Source organism: Alosa sapidissima, chromosome 4 (assembly GCF_018492685.1).
Source record: "Alosa sapidissima isolate fAloSap1 chromosome 4, fAloSap1.pri, whole genome shotgun sequence".
In the NCBI taxonomy this organism is placed as follows: domain Eukaryota; kingdom Metazoa; phylum Chordata; class Actinopteri; order Clupeiformes; family Clupeidae; genus Alosa; species Alosa sapidissima.
Genome location: NC_055960.1, coordinates 31,297,607 through 31,317,293, shown reverse-complemented (window position 1 = coordinate 31,317,293; position 19,687 = coordinate 31,297,607). Strand labels below are relative to the sequence as shown.

The window sequence follows — 19,687 nt, the reverse complement described above, 5'->3', positions numbered from 1 at the left end:
GCTCTGGTAGAGTTAGAAATGTAAGATATGTTCCATAAACACACACACATACACATGCACATTTGTGCTGCTTGCTTGCATGTGCTCGGTAGAGTCTGTAGATGCTTCCTCCCCAGCAGTAGTGTCCTCTCCAGTCTGTGCTCCTGGTTCTCTACTCGGCACACACTGCACTGCTCACTTAAGCATACAATGGAAGACAGCTACCATAATTTTTATTGTGCCACAGTATAACTAGGATCTTCATAATATACACTAGTAGTTAACATAGGACTCTTTCTTGTACAGTATATAAGACAAGATGGTAAGATAAGATGGTAAGATAAACGTGCTAATTACCAACCATTTCGTTCGAAAAATTCTAAAGCGACGATGTTTTTTAATACTTCAAAATAACATTTGCTAAATTAACCTTACATTTTTCAGTAGCCATAGGTGTGTAGATTTGAACAAAATCTAATTGGTTCTTACCGGGTCTTTTACTGCCTGAAATATCCGATTTTATTTTATTTACCACGCTTGGAGTTTAGTGCTGGGCTGGTGGGTACTTATTCCCATACCTTTCTCACGGCACATCAACGGTTAGCCCGAGAATTCTCGTCGTCGCAATTCAAAATTCCACTGGTGCTCCAAGCGGATTTGTACACGCAGCTTACAACACTGTTTACAGCTCTCCGAGTCACGGTAAATTACATTTTTGGTACATAGCTAATTTAGATAAACTTATGGTGTGGGTGCTTGCGTTTCTTTAGGAATCCACCGTCTTGGTTTGTATAGAAATGAATATTAAGTGACACATACACGTAAGAAGTTGGACATATGTGACGGTTGGTAATATGTGACGTTCCGATAATATAGATGGTTGAAGCATACCAAAGCACAGTTCCTTTCAGCCAGAGCAATATAAGTGTAAAAGTGTGGAGATGTCTCTCTCCCTCTCTCTCTCTCTCTCTCTCTCTCTATCTCTCTATCTCTCCCTCTCTCTCTTCCTCTCTCTCTCCCCCTCTCTCTCTCTCTTCCCTCTCTCTCTCCCCCTCTCTCCCTCTCCTCTCTCTCTCTCTCTCTCTCTCTCTCCTCTCTCTCTCTCTCTCTCTCACTCTCTCTCTCCTCTCTGACACGTGTGACACTGTAGCACCGGTAGGGCCCTGCTCCTCAGTGTTCCCATCAGCACCTTGCCTGCTGTCTCCCTCCTCTTATCTCTCTCTGCCTGTAGAGCTGTCCTCTGGTCCTGTCCAGCGCTCTGCATGGGGGCCCCTGGGGGGCCAGTGGCCCCTCAGCTGGGATCCTGTGCCTCTGGGGAGTCCTCTCCCTGCCCCGTGGTTAATTACACATCAGGCCCTGTATGCCACATGTTTCATGTTGAGAATCGATGCCCCAGTTTTGATATTAGTGCTATGTTAGTGCTAGGTACACTTTGGAGGTGGGATTGCTAAATGTCATGTGTTTGGAGATGCATTACTTATGATGGTTGAGGATACTGAAAATCTTTGTTGTTAGAGAAAAACATCAAACAACATTAGTAATGGTCACACTCAAAGCACTGGTAGTTAGTGTTAAAAAGTAGCATAGCATGAAGAAATAGCATATAGCAATACTGTAATGTTGGCATGATGTGCATGTATTTCACAATACATGAGAAAGAGAATATATCTTATGTTGTAAACAGAGGCTCATATGGTGTACAGTGAGATCATAGCCCATATCTCAGGCAATCCAAAAAAAAAGTCTTTTGATTTGTGGCTGGATACATCTCCACAGTCCAGTTGAATTCAGTATGCTGAGAGCTGGTCAGTGATCAGGAGAGAGCTGATTGGTGGAGTGAGGGAGTAGGCTGGGCAGGCTGAGGAAGGTCGGAGGGCGGGCCCAGCCAGACAGGAAGTATGTCGCTGCTCACACAGGAAGCGTGTGTGTGGTCTGTTCACTCAGATGATGAGGTAACCGTGGGGAAGTTCTATGCCACCTTCCTGATACAGGACTACTTTAGGAAATTCAAGAAACGCAAAGAGGAAGGCCTGGTGGGTGTCCACCCTTCACAGTCCAACAACACAGCAATGGCGTTACAGGTGAGTTGCAATTTGTGTGTGTGTATATGTATGTCTGTATGTGTGTGTGTGTGTGTGTTAATGTGTGTGTGTGTTATTCTCAATCTCATGCCTATGCATAACGTAAGAATAAAGCATATAATGTTAAGCGATGCACTTTATGATGCACTGAGATGTACTTTATGTGGTCTTCTGTGTGTGTCTGGGGTTTGTCCTGTTAGTCTGTTTGTGGTGTCGAGGTCAGCTGCTTGGACTTTGTCTGTGATTATCATCCGTGATAATTGGTTTTGTTTGTTGAGGCCACTGTGGTTGAGGTCACTCTCCCATCCACCCCCAGGACTTGTCCAGTAGCCCATGTTTTTGACTCACATCCATCCTCATGGTCAGGCGTGTCCAGTGGTCTCTTCACCCACCCCTCACTCCATCCCACTGAGCTGAACAACCAGAGGACTGTCACTAATGCCTCTGCCTCTACGGCAGATGCTCAACTTTCATCACATGCATTTTATGTCATGAGCAAATGTGTTTAGCACTACCTGAGTGATACAGCACTACCAGATATTATATGAACTCTGCCACCAAAACACACTGCTTGTGCTGTATGTTTTGTTTGGCAAAGTGCAGTGTGGATGTCACACCAGTCATGCTCACTCAGTTCAAAAGGTAGGCCAAAAGTCCGGAGGAAGAGTTGTCTGTTAAGCCTTGTCCGACATTTGTCAGTCCAGCAGTGTCCAATCCAAAGGTCCCGTCCAGTCTCCGTGTGTGTGTTTGTGTGTCTGTATGTCTTCTCGTCCGTAATTGTCTCTTCGCATTTGGCCCCGTGCGGGCTCTTAGCACCTCTGTTGTCATGGTTTCAGGCCGGCCTCCGTACGCTGCATGATATTGGGCCCGAAATCCGCCGAGCGATATCATGTGACCTGCAGGACGAGGAGCTAGTAGACTTTATGCCTGACGAGGACGAGGAGATTTATAGGGTAAATGACTCCTTACCACGACATCTTAGGGTTCCTCTCACAGGTCTTCTGGAGGGTCTTATAACGCCCTTGTTAATACTGTATTACACCAGCAGCTCTTACACACTGTATGCTCCTCGGATGCATGCACTTCTGGAGAAGTCTACCTGTAATTTGTTCACATCACTGAGATATAGGATAAAGGATAGTAACTGTAGATGTGTACAGTGGATATAGGATAGTAACTTTAGACTGTGTACAGTGAAGTTCAGTGTAGGTGGTTAGCCTCAGTCTGGAGGATCTAAAAGACAACTAAGACATAACCCCTCACTGGCATGTTTTTGTTTAAGTTATCCTCAAGTTCAGTTGAGCTGAGTTCAGTTGAGATGAAGGAGCGGGGTTGTCTCTTCATCTGATTCACACATATACCATATGCCATCAAACCAACTTTTACCACTTCTGTTCTGCCCATGAGATGTCTAGAAATAGAAATTAGAGAACTCCTTTGCAAGGACAGACACATAAGTGCAGTGGTTTTGCAGTGTTCTAGAATGATCTGTGTGTCTGTCGGCTGACCTTTTGACCCCGAGCCTTCCTCCGCAGCGCAACGGCGGCCTCTTCGGCAACCACGTCAACCACGTGGGCCACCACGGCGGCGGTGGCGGCGGCCGGCCGTCGGGCCACCAGACCAACACCACCCAGCGGCCACTGCAGGTGCAGCCGCCGCCGCACTACGCTCACATGGAGCAGCCGGTGGGCAGGCTGGGCCGCGCCAACGCCATGGCGCAGCACCACAACAGCCACGGGCTGCCCCACCCGCACCACCACCACCACCACCACCACCACCACCACGGCAACCACCACCACCACCACCACGCCAACTCCTACGGCAAGTCACCCAAGTCCACCAACATCAACCTCAACAACGCCAACGTGTCCAGCCTGCCCAACGGCGGGCACCACCGCTTCTATGAGCACCTGCCGCCCAACGGCTATGCGGGCGGCTCCTATTACAACTATGACAAACCCAGGACGCCTCGCGGACAAAGGTGATGATGACGCACCCGTTTTGGGGGCCTGGTTGTGTTGTGTGTGTCATTTGTCAGTGCAGCATGTCTCAGTGTGTGCGGGTGTTTCTGACAGTGAGGGAGTATTTGTGTGTGTGAGTGTTTGCGTGTGAGCATGCAGGTTAAACACTGAGAAAGAGACTAGCCTGTAGAGCGTTTTTTCTTTTGAACCAAAAATGAACGTTAAACTCCTCACCCATCCACACGTGCAGTATTTCAACAAATCACTCATTTTATCACGGACAGGCTTGTTCTGCCTCCAATCACTCTCAGGTCATTACTGCCCTCCATGACCGCAACCTTTAGGTCACCTCAGGAGTCATCATGTTCCTCTCAGATCCACTCTGAACTTCTTACATATTTCTTTCTTACATACTTCTTACAAGAATTTCATTTCTTACATACATTTCTGTCTCACATCACTGTACATACCTGCTATGTCCCCTATGAGACGACTCGGTACTTAGACCCCAACATGTCATGATTTTTATCTCACCCTACTGTACAGCCTACAGTAGCAGGTTCAAATAACTTAACACACCTCATGTTGCTAATCATACAGTAGCAGGTTCAAATAACTTAACACACCTCATGTTGCTAATCATACAGTAGCAGGTTCAAATAACTTAACACACCTCATGTTGCTAATCATACAGTAGCAGGTTCAAATAACTTAACACACCTCACCTCATGTTGCTAATCACTTCATTTTTATCCTGATTTTATCCTGCTCATTTCAGCCAGTAGTTTGAAGCAGCGGGAGATTAAGGTTATGAAAGGCAGGGGGCAGGTACAGGGTTGGGAACCGCTGTTCTAGATCCCCCCTGTTGAGCTCTTTTAGAAAGGTCTCTGCTAATGAGTTACAGTATCCACAGTCAGTTCAGCCCCACATGACACATGTCAAAGCATTCTTAACACCACAGGCTTATGTCTGTGCGTCAGCATAAGGATGCCTAGACGCCCGAGTGTTCACTGGCATCTGTGAATGCCTGTGTTATGCTCTTGATGATGTCTTGTGGAGTTAGCAGAATACCGCTAATCTACAGCAGGTGCACTTCAAATTAAAAGCCCACCCTCATGTTTCCATACCCACTGCTGCTGCATTCTCCCATTCCTTACCGCTGTACATATATAAGTATTTGGTATATGGCTCATATACTGTATATACTGATATATATGTTGCCCCTCACCACCTCCCCCTTTCTTTATTTTTCTCTGTTCTCTCCCTTTTTTCTTTCCTAACCAAATGCTTTCTCTTAACCATCTCTCTGCTCACTGGACAGAAGGCGCTACTATGAGACCTATATTAGGTATGTTTATTGATGTCAGGAGGTTTTTACTCAGGCCGATGTAGCCGCAGGAAACCAGTAGATTACTCTCCTGCCAGACTGGCCAGCAGGTGGCAGCATTCTGTATCAGTGCTGTAGTAGTGGCAGCCAAAGTGCACGCCTTCCCTCTCCCTGCATCACCAATGGGCACTGGGAGTCCTGTGTGGTGAGTGCTCGGTCCAGGTGCGGGAAAGGAAGGAGGTGACCGTGAAGTGAAATGCCCAGACCAGGCTTGCTGTTTGCATGTGTCTGCAAAGAGAGGAGGAGGGAGCTGTTGATGAGAAGGAGGAGTGATGTATAAATGAATGGCTGGCCTTAAAGGATGACTCCATTTATATGAATTGAACTTCTTGTAAAAGTAAAACACTCTCTCACTGGAGATCTTTGACAGGATTACTGCCAAACAAACAGACTGAGTATAATGCGCTTGAGTCTTCCTTTAAGAGATGGTAGTGGAATGTTGCTCAAGGATGTTTCGCTCTGAGGCTTCTCACTGTCATGTTGATGGGGCTGTGCTCGCGCAGGCTCAGGGCTAATCTGGCAACCCCCCCCTTCCCCACCAACACCCCTGCCTACCCCCTCCCTAACCCCCCACCCCGGAGGTCAACGTCTGCATGGCACTGCATGGTCAAGCTGCAACCCCTCCGCCCATGTAGCGTGGACACACTGCTGACCTCATCTCCCTGTGGCCACTCACTCACCTGTAGGTCGCATGCGGGCGACAGGCGGCGCCCCACCATCCGCAGGGAGGAGGAGTTTGACGAAGACCGCTTCTCCGCGGAGTACTTCAGCGGAGAGGAGTTCTACGAGGACGACAGCATGCTCTCTGGAGACAGGTAGAGTAGAGTCCCCTGGCTCCCTCACTCATTCCCATCCCACTCTCACACATGGCAGCTACAACTGGACTATCATTATGGTCAGCTCTAGCTCAGGCTCTGTCATTTCAACAAGTCAAGTCTGTCATATCATACATACTGCATTTCAATGTAGAGTATGTTAGTATAAGCAGTTTAATTGAGGCAAAAAAGAAAAAATATATATGCTTAGTTCAACTCTTCTAAATTGCCTTTAGGTTATGGGCTTTAGTTGGGTTCTTTGAACTCTGTAAAAAAAAAAATTCTGGGATTTGTTGACTGAGGCATTTAGAGGTCAGTTATTTCTGTATAGATGCTCACTGGACTGAATAATTGGCTGCTGCCATAAGCGAGCAGGATTTGGAAGCTTGAAGCTTGTAAGCTGTAAGAAAAATCTTCCGTAAGTGATATTCTTTGTCAAAGTATTGATGTGCAGTATTTTGATAGGTAGTTGTGCAGTGAGAATATCATTATAGCAACACAATACCCCTCAGGACAATACAAGACGGAAGCGCCCTATGAAAGATAGATAGATAGATAGATAGATAGATAGATAGATAGATAGATACTTTATTGATCCCCAAGGGGAAATTCAAGAAAGTTACATTACTAGCCAGTTATGCTGTTAGGGCTTTTAAGTTTGATGTGAAGGATTGGTGTTGAGGCACTTTATATCTGGTGAGTGTAGAGCATGTCAAGGCATGCCCACATATCGTGGTCTTTGAGGCAGTCATGTTGAGGAATACCTGGACAGGTATCCAAACAGCGACCAGGAGTATGAGACCCCCCGGGGATACCATCATCCCGACAGTTACTATGACGACGATGAGCAGCCCCTGTACCATGATTCCCGGAGATCTCCGAAGAGACGGCTACTTCCTCCCACTCCTCAAGGTACACTTGAATACGCCATCTTTATATTTCACCTCTTTCTTAATCACACATGAATACACCATCTTTATATTTCACCTCTTTCTTAATCACATTTCAGATGTAATAATTGAAGGCCTAGATTGTGTGTATTAGGATGATTTATAGGAAAGCATTATTGCATGTTGACATTTTTAACTAAGAAATGTGGCTCAGTCTAATCTACTACTCTGTCTGTGTCATATAGCCATGCAGTATAGTCTGCATTGGTAATTGGTATTGTATTGGTCCATCACTACTCTTTGGCATGGACCTTTGAACTGCTTTGATGAGAGAGAGAGAGAGAGAGAGAGAGAGAGAGAGAGACTCACTCCCCTCCCTCATCACACTCCTTGACTCCTTGTCTGGTCTGGACACACACAGCCCACAGGAGGCCGTCCTTCAACTTTGAGTGTCTGCGCAGACAAGGTAGCCAGGACGACCTGCCTCACCAGCGTACTGCTTTACCTCTGCACCTCATGCAGCATCAGGTAACACACGCAAATCACACTAAAGACTTATTATTATACTTATCTCATCTGCCCATTGGTGTGTAATATGTATGTAATGTAACATATAATGTAATCTAATTCAGTGTCACTGTAAAAAATGTTACGGCGAAAAACTGTCATATGGCAACAGTAATAGACCATAAAATCGAACAATAGTTTATCGCCGTGGTAGAAACATTGAATTACCCTAAATCAAGAAACAGTACATAACTATATTTTTTCATGATATGTACACTTAAAAAAAATGAAAATAGTGCAGCAAAATGTAAAACAGTACAGTGAAATCCTGTCTAATGGCAAGAGTAATAGTTGATAACATCTAAAATAGTATATCGCTGCACACAGATATTTTTGAGGTGCCTGTTCGCACCCCTCTAACGCTGCTCTTACTCCCTGCTGCTGCCTCTCCAGGTGATGGCCGTTGCGGGGCTGGACTCCAGCCGGGCGCACCGTCTCTCCCCGACCCACTCCACCCGCTCCTGGGCCACGCCACCCGCCACACCGGCCAGCAAGGACCGCTCGCCGTACTACACGCCGCTGATCCGCGTGGACCGGCCCCTGCGCGACAGCGCCAGCAGCAGCCGCGCCTCGGTGCGCAAGAGCTCCTGGTACACGGACGAGCGCGAGTTTCAGCAGCGCACCTACTCGCCCGCACACCTGCAGGTGCCACCCGAGTTCCGCAACCAGTACCACCAGAAGAGGGGCAGCGCCACCAGCCTGGTGGAAGCGGTAAGACAAGAGGCACCGAGAGGGAAGCCTGCTCAAGTCAGAGCTTCAGTAGCAACACTATGTAGTTAGTTAAAGCAGCTCTATGTACAGTAGTTTGTTTAGCTTAATATAACGGTTTCAAATGCCGTTTATGACTTTGCCAATGCACACCCGGAACACTTACTATTGCATCATGTAACATGACCCTTGACCCTTTTTGTCAGTTTTCAACACAGGTACTACAGTAGGTACCACCTTAGCGCTAAATAAACAGTATTGATGACAAGGGGTATAAAAACTAATTCTTACATTGTGTTACTTAATTCATATCCATTGAATGTTATCATTCACATCATACAAATGCCAAGGCATTTCACTGGCGTTATGGATGTGACAAAAAGTAAATTTTCCGTGGAATTGCCCTACTGTTCTAGCTGGTTAGACGGTTAAAAATCACAGCTCTGAAGTACAGCCAGCTACAAGAGTGTGCTAAAGCTCATTTGTCTGTGTTTTTGTGCCTGTGGCCTTGAAGGTGTTGATATCAGAGGGTCTGGGGAGGTACGCTAAGGACCCAAAGTTTGTTGCGGCAACCAAGCACGAGATTGCAGACGCCTGCGAGATGACCATCGACGAGATGGAGAGCGCCGCCAGCCACCTACTGAACGGCGGCATCCCGCCAGGGGTCAACGGGGTCAACGGTGTTAACGGGGTCAACGGGGTCAACATGTTCCCCATCCTCAGCCCGCAGGACTACGACCTCCAGGATGTGTCGGCCAGCTACAGCGACGAGGAGCTCGAGCCTCGGCCGCGCTACGAGGAGGACCTAGCAGACGAGATGATCTGCATCACCACGTTATAGCAGCCCCAGGGCCGACAGACACTGGACTTACAGTGAGCAGTCTTCCCTGGGGTAGGGGCACCACCCCAGAACATGACATCTCTGCAACTATAAAAAAAACAGACTGCAATGCATCTACTTGCTCACGACCAAAAGAAGTGCCTTTTTAAAGTAAATGGAAAAGGCACCTGGATGACAGACTGTATGGTCCCCCCCACCACACACACACACACACACACACACACTATGCCTGTCTCCATCGCCGCCCAAAACCCTCCAGCTCCTCCACCCTGCTTGCCAAGGGGATGCCACGCCCAATGTCCTGTTGCCTGGAGCTCCAGCTTCCTCCCTTCTGGACTAATGATGATGATGCTAATCCTTTTTGGGAGGGAGCGGGCCTGACGCTGAGCAGTCTTGAGGTTGAAGCACTATTGGCCAGCTTGTGCTGTCACCTTGAGAATGAGGGGGAACGGACCAATAGCTAGGGTGCAAGATACAAGGGGGTTGGGCTTTCTATATATACAGTATATATTATTAAATTACTATTATGATTATTATGATTACTTTTAGGTGATGACAATCAGATTTAAGATGTCATTACCTCAGTCACTTTATTAAGAGTTTGCATATCAAGCACGTTTTCAATGCAAGCAAAGACAGGCATATCCCCCCATGCCCACCCAGTCTCCTGAGTATGTTTTCTAAGCTTAAATTTACCCCTTAAAATATTTTTTAAAATGTTAATTACAGGAATTATAAAATAGCGAAGAACAATAAGAGTTTAACAACTGCTGCCCGTTTACAGTTAAAAAAAATATCATACCTACCTATTGAGTTATCAAACTGGATATACTTTTGAAGAGATCTCAGCATTTGTGTTGAATGCACTAGCCTACAGGTTATTTTTCAATTTTACAATAGTCTGTTTAATATTTCATAATAAAGTTACTGTACATTACTTGTAATGTATATAAAAATGAAAGAAGAATTTGTATAGAGACATTATATATTTTGAAATTATGTACGGTATGAAAAAAAATCAGCAATATTGACTCTTGTTCATGTTCTCCTCCTCTGAAAGAGAGACAGCTTTTCTTTTACTAGGTACTGTACTTCAGGATTGATTTGCCTGTTCTGTTTTCTCACATATGCATTCTCACTTTTAGATGATACCATTTTTGAACGTTTTCTTTCATTTCAAGAGGGTGTAACATCTGCATGGGATTATGATGATCGTATTCTTTTCCATATGTTTCCACTTGCAAAAAAAAAGAACAGTGCAGAGTATCACTCCCTTGAAACAGCCAGCCTGCATTGTTTTTAAAGCGAGAGCTCTTCCTTAGCCAGGCGTCTTTAGGGCTTTGACTCCGATGACTCCAGTCTCCTAAACGGGTCTCTGCTCTAGAACCGGAGCGTGGCAAACTGATCCTGTCTGTTTCTGCAAGGTGAGGTTCAGATTGGGTTGTCTCTGTTTGTTGGCTTGCATCTTCTTTTGCAAGGAAAATTAGCCGAAGCGGTTCCATGTAAAATGCATTTGTGCATTGACAATGCTGCTCAATTAGTCTCTGATTTAACAAGCTACAGACATACATACATGCATATGTATGTATGATACAGTATATACATATATATATATATATGGCATGTATAAGAACCTTAACCAGGTTCCAGCTGTCAGTCAGAGATGCATTCTCTATTGACTTCTCCTCAGGATGTACAAAGTGGGAGAGACAGTCCTAAACCATGGGAACAAGGAGCACACATTTGTATTCTGCATTCTGTCCCCTGATTGGTTAGGCTTTGCTACTTTCCCCAGCATCCTTTGGGAGTGACTGAGAGGATTGGGTTCCCTTTAGACTCTTTGAAGCTGGATTGTGGGTATGTGGATGGGTGGTACGCTGGACCTGGTCAGATGGAGAGTGCTAAGCAATATTAAAACCCCTTACTCTCTGTTTCTTTATTTCTCTCTTTTTCTCCCTCCCTCTCTCTCTCTCCACTCCCTCTCTCTTTCCCCTGCCCCCCCCCCCCCCCCCCCCTCTCTCTCTCTCTCTCTGTCTTTGTGTCAGGCTTCTGCAAATACCTCCTTAAGTGCAGGGGAAACATATCAGTGTTTGATCCTTGTCCCTCTGCACCTTCACAGGTTTCTGAAATGCTAAGGCTTCACCACATAGAGAGACACCTTAAAGCTGCTGTAAGCGAGCTGCTGTTAGCCAACATCTGCCACACTTAGCCATCTACTGCCCTGCTTGCGTTAATGTGCTGTGCACATGGAAAATATTTGGGAGGCAGGATGCTTATTTCTTGGCAAGTCCCCTGATTGATTAATGCAGTCACGCTGTGAATATGTTGCTGAGCTGCTGAAACTACTGAGCTGCTCATTACAGTGGCCAGGAGCTTCGGACACCCAAGAGCAGCTGTTATCATCATGCTATCAGAGTTTTGCTTCAGAAGTCCCATAATGCGCTTACAGCAGCTTTAAAAAGCTATTCTGCCACACCTAGCTGTCAGAGAGGGAGCCACTTAACCACTTTAACGAGACAACTTTGAGTAAAATAACATTAGTGTGACATTAAGGCGCTGCCTTGGAAATAATTTCATTTCAGCACAGGTTGCTGTATGTATGTATGGCAACAGGGGGCCTATGGGATTTGTAGTTCATGATGAGTGTGATTGGTTTGTGCGTTGAGGGTGAGTACTGTGCTTTTCAGTCAGCCGAATACTGTCATGAACCTGTGGGGCCTCCACTGTGTGCACACTAAAAGGGCTCTTCGAATTGTTTGTGAGAAAAATAAAATATATGTGGTCTTTATGTCGACGTTGTTAAAGGACCAATGCGCATTCCAGGCACATTGTACTATTCGTAGCAATTACTGGTAAAAATAAAAATAAAAAATATGCATTATTTTTAAACACTTTTCAAGAAAAATGTGTTATACTAAAGATTAGAATATCTTACTTTTACCTCATGTCAGGGACTCCTGAGAAAAAAAGAAGAAAAAATATTTGGTTCATTCTATACCAATGGGATTTAAATATTAGCACATTGCTGTTCGTCTTTGCACAAATAACTGTATAGTGCTTTTCGTTTTTCTTTTTTTCTATTGAAATCTTTTGTGTATTAAGGTGAGAGAATTTTGTACTTTTTCCTGTGACTGTGTGTGCGGTTTAGTGGAATCTGTCTTTGTCATCTGCATCCCACCCTACAATGCTGGGACAGCGTGAAGGAGAAAATAATGAAAATAAAGGTGCATTCTTCCTCAATAACACAAACAAGTTGGCGGGTTAATGAAAAAAAAAGACTGGCAACACTCACGTTTACAGATAAACACCTGCTAATTTCAACATTTTAATGTTTTCATTGCATAATTACTACTCCTACTATTACTATTGTTAGTATGATTATTATAATGATTATGATTATTATTAAAGCTGTAATAAAAAAAAAATCTGTATCATATGTACAATAATGACGGACAGATCAGTGGTAATGTTCTCTACTTGAAGGTCATGATATTTGCTCTGTAATGTTTTTATTCGGTAAAAAATAATTTCCCCTAGTAGCAGATCATTTATGAATTTCCCTCTAGGTTTTGTATCAATACATTTTTTGTATTTTTCCAATTTATTTTGGCCTGGAATTGATCTGAAATGATGCTGAAATTTTATTTTCTAATGATTATTACTGAATAAACTTGCACTCAAATTTTGTGTCTATTATATTGTCACAAATGCACGCACAGACAAACACAATAGATTCAGATTGAATAAATGTAACCTTGGAGTATGATTGGAGAATGATTGAGAGTGAGTCTGAGAAAGAGGTATAGCATGTGAGTGCATAATGAACAAAACTATCTTTTACACAAAACCTGTATTTCGCAACTCTACTAATCATTCTTGACCGTTTGTAATCATATGTGTGAAGCATCGGAGTGGCATATTCTCAAACTGTAAGCTTCTGTACAGCAAAATGTTAGTACTTCCATTCCAACTTATCCAAATAATTTGCCCAATACATGATATATAATAGATGTTAAAATGTTCTTTGCTCATTTCAGAGCTCTCTAATTCAGGGATGGAGGAACATGAAGGGAGAGGTGCTAACACAAACGTGCACAGTAGTGTCCACACCTCTGGAACACCTACTTCTTTACTGACCTATACCAAAAACATACGCCTCACACACACAAGCCTTTATTTCATAAACATTTATAATTCCTAGTAACAACTTGGAGAAATATGTGCGGTGCATTGTTATCAGTGTGTTCCATTATTGAGTATGCACGTGAGACCGCTGACTACTGTAAGTTCCAGTGGTTTGCTCCTTCTGTCGTGCCCCTCCCCCGTAGGGCTTCATGGCTCAGGGGAGACCTGGTTGCCCACGGAGGAGATGGTGGTGTGAGGCTCGGCATCCGACTCCTCCAACTCCCAAGGGCTCCACCCACAGAACAGGAAGGGCACAGCATACTTCTGGAACTGAAGACACAAAACACAGTCATCTCCACCATCCATTTCACCACCACAGCAGTGCAGATTGCATTTTCACTATTCATGCAATTATGCTGACGTGGCACATGTTTTCCTTTCATGGATGAATATTAGGGAAGTTTATTATCTGTCAGTTTAGTAGGGAAGTTTATTATCTCATGTTTAGAGGACTGATTTTGAAGATAGACTATGTTCACAGTGTTCACATGATGTGATCACTGGATAGCATTTATTTGCCAACTCCACTGCCAGATTTGCTGGCATATTTGTTACATTCTGATTGAGTGAGATTTGATATACTGGTATTGATTTAATATACTCACATTTGGTCATATTGGTGAGTTTCTGCCGTGTATATTCGTACCTGTTTGTTCATGAAAATGTAGATCAAGGGATTGTAGACTGTGCTGCTTTTGGCCAGGTACACCGGTAACATGGCAACAAGTGGGCCGACTTTGACTTCGGGGTCAAATACAACCACCAGGGCGAGCACAGAGTAGGGCATCCAGCTGACCAGGAATGCCAGCACCATGGCAACAACCATACATGCCACCTTGGCCTCAGCTTTAGCAGCAGCTCCCCCACTCATCTGAGCCACCTGCAGGAGAAAATCACACACACACACACACACACACACACAAAGCATACCACAATTCCTTGTTTGGTATATTCAAGTAAATGTAGGTATACATACAGATGTGGAGTATAATAAGATCTATGATGAAAAGTGTGTTATAAATAAAATGTATTATTATTATTATTATTATTATTATTATTATTATTATAGTTCTTAGGCAGAGTGAATGTAATCCGCACCTGTCGTAAGGTCCAGAGCAGCCAGGTGTACGACAGCACGATGAGTGTGAACGGGACAGCAAAGCACAACAGGAAGTAGCAGAGGATGTAGGAGACGTTGCCTGGCTGGCGGCTCTGCCAGTCCGGCCCGCAGGACGTCTTGACGCCCTCCAACGCGTAGCTGCCCCAGCCGAAGAGAGGGGGCGTGTTCCATATGAGAGACCACAACCAGGAGATGACCACACCCACTACGGCGTGCCATCCCTGGAACTTGATGCTGCCTAGTGGCTTACACACCACAAACAGACGCTCCACAGCAATCAATGCCACCGTACAGAGAGCCGTGATGCCTGAACAGCCCAGAGAGAGATAACAAAATGTCACATGCCGTTCTACATGATAACATTCTTTGATCTGTTTGGTTGAAAACCTTTATTCAGCAAATATCTAGAGCAGACATTGTAATTATCACATCATAGAATACGACAACATTTTATGTATCTCAGTTTCAACTAGATGTACCACATAGCGGTACAAAATATGACTGCCACTCAGTCCTGTACATCCACTCCATCCCCTACTCTTGCAACTTTTGCTTGTATGTGCGTGGCTGTGTGTTTGTCTGTGTGTGTGGATGTGTGTGTGTGTGCATGTGTGTGTGGATGTCAATTTGTCTCAATCTCCTATAGAGCCTGACTAATATGGGATTTTGAAGGCCAATACCGATTTCGACTTATCAAAAACCAATAACCGATATATCGGCCAATAGTAATTTTTAACAAACACAATATAAAAATGTTCTCCAACAAAAAAAGTTCTAATCAAGGTTGGCCATTATGTATTTGAATAGGCCTAACTATCTAGTTTCCTAATGAAAGGCTCTTCATATACAGTAATATACAGTAATGTATTTTTTTAAGAAATAAAAGAGTGTATAGAATAGAAAAAATAGTAAGAATAAAATAGGTCTTTGTTTTGTGATAACCACATTGCCATAATCTACATTGTGAGCAGTTTAATACTTAATGACTCTATCCCTTTATCACAGAAATCACATAAGGCATTCACATTGAGTACTCACCAAAGAGAGCCACAGAAAAGCCCTCCAGAATACAGCCTGCCCTTCCCAGGACATGGTGGCCAGCTGCGTTGGACAGTACAGCGGGCACTCCACCCATCACCGCCGTGCCCAGGTCAGCCACTGCCAGGTTCACCAAGGCGTAGTTCAGGGGCTGGCGAAGCTGCCGATGCCGGGCAGTCACAACAATCACAGTCACATTCAGGACCACAGCGGTCACTGTGACAATTCCCATGACGACTGAGAGGATGGTGTAACCATAACGAGGAAAGAACGGTTCCACTGTGGGGTTCTCGGTGAAAGAGATGGACGAAGAGTAGGGTTCTGTAAGGTTAGCTGACAAAGCCATTAGCGAGAGAGAATGGAAACACTCACACACACACAAGAATGCTCATCCAAAAGTGTCCTGAGGTATGACTCTGACACAGCAAAAAGAAGTCTGCAGGAACCGGAAAGATTATCAGGCAGGTAAGGTGATTTAAGTCAGTCACTGCATTTGTAGAATCCGGATTGAAATCAAGTTAATCTCTGATCTTCTCCCCTTGATTACGAGTGCTAATGCTGGTCTGCAGATTCATCTAAGGATCAGCTGTGGTGTGAAGTGGGTTCATATGTTGAGCACTACAGGCTAACAAATATTGTACTCTTGATTTTCTCAGTGACCAGAAATGCATTTGATTGCCTTGAATTTTATAATGATCATGATAGAGAAACCACATATTTACAAATTCTGCACATTCTTTTTCTGTTGCTATAAACAACACTTACCTGTGATATACCAAAACCAAACCCAACTGAAATATCCCTTAAAACCCAACCCCTGGTACCACTCACAAGATCACCATCTCCTTGCATTTGGAAATACATAAAACATTAGCTACCAAAAGTATTTTACAGACTAAAAGGAGATGTCAGGGCCTACTGGTGGTCTGTGAAGGCATTGCTGGTGGCCCCTCAACATGGATTCAATAATGTAGTTTCAATGTGGGAATCACTATTTTTATTCAGTGGTGGTGTTCAGTCAGAATGATCCCTGAGTCACAATCAGTTGAAATCCCGTCTTAGATTCTGCTGTATGTAAGAATTAGTGGTAAAAATGAGAAAAGTATTCTTTGGAATTCAAATTGTATGCATGAATTGTGAAACAACTAAAAGCGAGAAATGGCAGTCTCATTAAAATGATGTTAACCATGGGCATGTTCAGAAATACACAATTAAGAATAGCATTCATAAACCAAAGAACATGTGTTCTGTTCACAGAATCATTGGGGAGGCTGGCCACTCATTTTCAAACTAATTGAATCGAGAGGCGAGGAGGTGGATTATCGCATAGGCTTAGGCCAGATGAGAAGGGACCATGGAGTCTTGCGTGTGGCTGCTCCTTTCGGTCCGTCCCCAAGCTCTTTATCGCCACGTTCCAGCCGCGGCTCCGCTGATGTATGATGTAATTACTGAGCTAATCACACAGCCTTGCGATGGGTTACAGTCCGTGGCGGCCCGTGATACATCAGCCTTCTCGTGCACCCCCAACATCATTATCAAGCGCTAATCAGCAGGGCCCGTGCCCACTATGATGTGGCATTGGTGGGTGGCCACATGAAAAATTCAAATGTCAAAGGGTAATTTTCCAATCTATCATACAGGAGGTGTATTCGCGAGTTGGAACAAAACACAAATGTATGCATAATGGCAGAGTGACCATCAGACTTCTCGTTTTTTTTCTCGAGGACGGTCCCGTTTTTTTATTTATTTTTATTTTATTGTTTGAAAGAAGACTTATTTTGAAAAGAATATTTCATGCAGTATAGTTGCTCAAATTGGATTCGAATGCAATAGGACCAGCAACTCTATCTGCGTGTGTGTCTAATGTTGGTCCATTGGTAGGCTAATTGGCAAACTATAGGAGCAGTGCCACAATTTCTACCAGTGGCCATAAATATATTACACCCGGTCCATTTCTGTGTGAGGTGTGTGTGTGTGAGTGAGTGAGAGAGAGGGGGGGGGATCCAGTTTGTGACACTGGGAGTCACCCTTTTTTTTAGTTAAGCATGTCCGTTATCACTTTTTACAGGTTTTAATAGCTAAGACCTTCTCATTTGCTTTCACTGCACAGAATTTCCCCTGGGGATCAATAAAGTATCTATCTATCTATCTATCTAGATAAACTCAATGACCGCAATGGCGCCTAATGACCTCTGATTTGATTACCCTTGATTGCAGGATTTATTTCAAAGTTTCAAATTTATTTATAAGTTCCTATTGTACCGTGGCATATATTTTTAGTTAAATGTGTGCCCATGTGTTTTTTTTTTTTTCAACAGCGTGATGGTGCTGTTTGCCATGATCCAGTGCAAGATGACCAGTGATTAGTCTTCGCGCGCTCCAGTATGAAAGTTTCCCATATATTCCCCTGCTCTGCTATGTGCGCGTTCACAACATAAGTTAACCCCCCCCCACCCCTTTCTCTACTCTGTGCGCGTTCACAACAGATTGAAAACTGCACTCCATAAATTCTCAGTTCGGATTCCCCCTCCCTACTTGCCTCCCTTACCCTCACCAACCCATCTTCCAGTCCAGCGCAAAAGACGTGCCTCAAGTCTTTATTGACAGGGTAACCGGAGAGCGTTGCGCATCATAGGCAACATATAGTACGGCCGCTCCAGAAAGTATAGTGTATACAATAACATCATGACCTGATAAAAGGCATTATCGGAGAGAGGAGGATCTTTGCAGTTAACCGAAAACAGTCCCTACTCTTCCATCTTGCCGCTACGATCCCTCTGGCGGCAAGAGGCCACTGTATATGATCTTTAGGTCACACGTTCCTCTCTCCACGGACGTCCAGCTGTCCTTTTGACAGTTGCCCCTTTGCGTTTCGCTCAAGAAGCATTACGACATGCACGGGTAACACAGCGGATTTTTGTTTATTATTTTTCGGGGATTAAAAGGGGAGAGCTCCGTGGAGCTTTTCGGTGAACAGCTGGTGAGGTTGAACGGCAGCGAAGATGCATTGGAACCAGAGATTGTTGTACTCGCAAGTGTACTGTGCGAGTTTCCTGATTTGGATTAGCCCAGGTGTGACTGTTGTGGATGTTGCCGGGTCGCAACAGGGCATCCCACTCTCAGTGTAAGTCTTTGTCTTCCAAAATATTTTATACACTGCGTTATGATTTTTGCGCTAGTCCAGTTTTCTCTTTTCACTTCTCTGATTCTTGTTATAGATGGCGATAATTCACCTACGTTTTAAATGTAGGACATAAATAATAAATGCAGGAGTATTAAGACTTTTTTTATTTTTATTTTTTTATCACTTATTGCGTTACTGTTTTAGTTTCTTAATTTAGTCTAAAGCAGATGCATATTATAAAAGGTTGCTTGGCACTTTGCTCTGCGCACATCTGTAGCCTAACTCGCAATGCTAAGTCACATACCTGATCATTAAACGCCAGATTTGCAGAACAAATCCTAACAGACCAAAACTATATTTCCTCCCTTTGAAGAAAGTGCAACGCAGGCCGATTTACAATAATAATAAAAAAATATTCCATATTTATCCATTAAAATGTAAATGTTTTAGTAATCCAGTTTGTGTTACAGTTTTTATTTTTTATTTAGTTTTGAATATTACTTTTCTTACATGTTTGCTGTCAGGGTGAAACTGTGGGCCTCTGCATTTGGAGGGGAAATAAAGTCCATTGCTGCGAAATATTCAGGATCTCAGCTGCTGCAGAAGGTGTGTCATACTTACCCCCTACATCTGATCTATCTATCTATCTATCTATCTATCTATCTATCTAGATTGTCAGATGTTAAGCATAGTATACGCTTAGTTACTGCTGTGCCATATATGTAGGCTGCTGATAGATATTCACAGTTCACATGGGTACAGATGGCTGAAGCAGGGAAGACTCAGGTGTGTGTGGCTGTGAGACTCAGCTGTTCTTCTACTGCTGTATGTGTGTGTGTGTGTGTGTGTGTGTGTGTGTGTGTGTGTGTGTGTGTGTGTGTGTGTGTGTGTGTGTGTGTGTGAAAGCATGGTCCATTACCCATCTCTCCTGTGCTTGCATCTCTGGTTCATCCTGAAGAGTTTAGCCTCTGGACCCAAATAACCTGAGGGA

The 19,687-nt window shown here is 44.1% G+C and overlaps 3 protein-coding genes across 3 annotated transcripts in view; 2 read left to right on the top strand and 1 right to left on the bottom strand.

The window, feature by feature from the left end:
• Positions 1–9,401, top strand: part of cacna1da (calcium channel, voltage-dependent, L type, alpha 1D subunit, a) — a 77,551-nt gene extending 68,150 nt beyond the window's left edge. The window contains 9 exon segments of the mRNA XM_042090679.1: positions 1,924–2,060; positions 2,897–3,013; positions 3,596–4,041; positions 5,343–5,369; positions 6,095–6,223; positions 6,996–7,135; positions 7,535–7,641; positions 8,074–8,391; positions 8,903–9,401. Of these exon segments, the coding sequence (XP_041946613.1) occupies positions 1,924–2,060; positions 2,897–3,013; positions 3,596–4,041; positions 5,343–5,369; positions 6,095–6,223; positions 6,996–7,135; positions 7,535–7,641; positions 8,074–8,391; positions 8,903–9,229 (1,748 nt within the window). The 3' untranslated portion in view covers positions 9,230–9,401.
• Positions 9,402–13,561: 4,160 nt separating this feature from the next.
• LOC121707552 (parapinopsin-like) lies at positions 13,562–15,918 on the bottom strand. The gene is made up of 4 exons (XM_042090203.1): positions 15,573–15,918; positions 14,513–14,841; positions 14,061–14,294; positions 13,562–13,684 (listed from the first exon to the last, which is right to left on the bottom strand). The coding sequence occupies exons 1-4, from the start codon at positions 15,916–15,918 to the stop codon at positions 13,562–13,564; spliced, it is 1,032 nt and encodes a 343-aa protein (XP_041946137.1).
• Positions 15,919–18,121: 2,203 nt separating this feature from the next.
• Positions 18,122–19,687, top strand: part of cacna2d3 (calcium channel, voltage dependent, alpha2/delta subunit 3) — a 41,483-nt gene continuing 39,917 nt past the window's right edge. Inside the window, exons 1-2 of the mRNA XM_042090672.1 lie at positions 18,122–18,696; positions 19,221–19,302. Coding sequence (XP_041946606.1) covers positions 18,575–18,696; positions 19,221–19,302 — 204 coding nt within the window. The 5' untranslated portion in view covers positions 18,122–18,574. The remainder of the gene's footprint in view (positions 18,697–19,220; positions 19,303–19,687) is intronic.